The following is a 1,833-nucleotide window of genomic DNA, read 5'->3' on the forward strand; positions in this document are numbered from 1 at the left end:
TGCCCAGGGCAGTGGTGGAGCCCCCATCCCTGGAGGGGTTTCCCAGCCGTGTGGAGGTGCTGCTGGGGGACAGGGGGCAGGGGGGACCTGGCGGTGCTGGGGAACAGGGGGACTCGATGGGCTGAAAAGGCTTTTCCAACCCAAACGATTCTGTGACGTTGGATGCAGAGGAAGCTGGGTCTTTCCAGGGGGCGAGCGGTGGTGCCCCAGCCTCAGAACCAGTCACTGGCCAGCCCGTACAGCAGTTAGGTTCTGTCAACGGTCCTTCTGTTTGTTTCCAAAACAGTGGATTTCCTCTCCCTGAAGGAAAATCACTACAAGTCTCCCCCAGAGCACAGGGGAAGGATTGATCTTGCAACCACGACTAAAGATATACCTCCTGGGCCATTTTCTTGTTAAACCGACCCAATAACCCAATCCCACCTTCAAGCCCATGCAGCAATAATGCCTCGGTGGAAATTCAACCTGCTGGACCCTCAGGTGTCCCACTCCTACGACAGTAAACAAAGTGCCTCAGGTTCCCATGGCAGTGTGGGGTTGCTCCTTGCTTTGCTGTGAGCACGTCTGAGATGACGTTCCCTGCAAGAGGCAGGGAACCGCCTCCATCATACTAATTAATTCCCCACTGTTGGTGTCCCTCCGCGCTCTCCTTTTGTCCCCCACTGTGCTGGGTGGGGCTGGAGAAGCCAGCCTCAGTGCTATCCCCTTTGGTTTCCCTCCCCAGGGTCTCAGCAGCCTCCCGCCCAGCCTGGCTGCGTTCTGCCCTTGGGAACCCGGTACTCTGGTCTACGTTGGCTTTGGGCTGCAGAAGGAAGCTTTGTTTTACAGTCTGCGCCAGAAACAGGTACTCACGCCCTGCCAGGGCGGCATGGGCCCTCCTGAGCTGCTGCAGGGCCACGGCCACAGTGACCGAGGCGCAGTGGTGGGGAGGCAGTGCTGCCCTGAACGTAAAGCCAGGGCTGAAGGGGTGGGGAGGGCTCAGGCCAGCAGCTGATCAGGGCAACAACTTTTTACCTCAAACTCCTGGGTCTGGCCAGGTTGTTCGGGCTGCAGCCAGGCAGCCTGCCCGGCCCCGCTGCCGCCCTCCGATCTGACTGGAGGGGAAGGCGTCTGCTTTCAGGAGCACTAACAGTCTCTAAACCACTGAGCCGAGTCTCCTCTGGAAAGCCAATGCTTTTGGCAGGTTTCCAAGCTCCGAGAGGTGCTGTGCATCTGCTAGCCTCCCCTGCACCTTTAGCGAGCCTTTTAACCCCCTGATGACCGTCACTGCAGCAGCTCTGGTCTCCTGCCTTCTCGTTCCTGAGGTGTTGGTGTGTTTCCCTTGCTGGAACGCAGGTAGTTGAGAAGATCTCCTTGCCCTACTTCGCCACGTCGCTTAGCCTGTCTCCTGCGGCGCCCTTCGTGGCTGTTGGCTTCGGTGGTGAGTAGTGGAGGGTGCCGTGGGCTCCCCTGCCCAGGCTGCCTTTGGTGGGGAGGGATCTCTGCTTCTCCCTGCAAGCCGGGGAAACCAGGACTCTTGTCTTTTAAACACGAGATGTGCACACACATCAGCCACGGTCCTGGGACTGCGGACAGGGCGTGCGTGGGGCTAGGAGAAAGCTCTGGGACACTTGTAGGTCGGAAACAAGATGCATGAGCTCAATCCTGTTTGTCAACGAGCGGGATTTGTCACTTGAATGACTTCTTGGAGTTACGGGCTGTCTTCATCCCTGCGGCTGTGTGAGCTACAGCCGGGAGGCAGGAGGGACCTTCCGCACCCTTCTCTGGGCAAGGGCGTCTTGCTCCTGTTGCTGTGTGTATTTGCCTGGGGAGGCAGCACTTCCATCCATCCCT

At 58.7% G+C, this 1,833-nt stretch overlaps 1 protein-coding gene across 1 annotated transcript in view; it reads left to right on the top strand.

Moving 5' to 3' along the window:
• Positions 1 to 1,420, top strand: part of LOC104495880 (WD repeat-containing protein 90-like) — a gene marked incomplete at both ends in the record, with an annotated part of 5,366 nt that extends 3,946 nt beyond the window's left edge. Inside the window, 2 exons of the mRNA XM_010138924.1 lie at positions 733 to 844; positions 1,336 to 1,420. Of these exons, the coding sequence (XP_010137226.1) occupies positions 733 to 844; positions 1,336 to 1,420 (197 nt within the window). The remainder of the gene's footprint in view (positions 1 to 732; positions 845 to 1,335) is intronic.
• Between the last annotated feature and the right edge of the window lie 413 nt (positions 1,421 to 1,833).

Source organism: Buceros rhinoceros, unplaced genomic scaffold (assembly GCF_000710305.1).
Source record: "Buceros rhinoceros silvestris isolate BGI_N320 unplaced genomic scaffold, ASM71030v1 scaffold35070, whole genome shotgun sequence".
NCBI lineage: Eukaryota > Metazoa > Chordata > Aves > Bucerotiformes > Bucerotidae > Buceros > Buceros rhinoceros.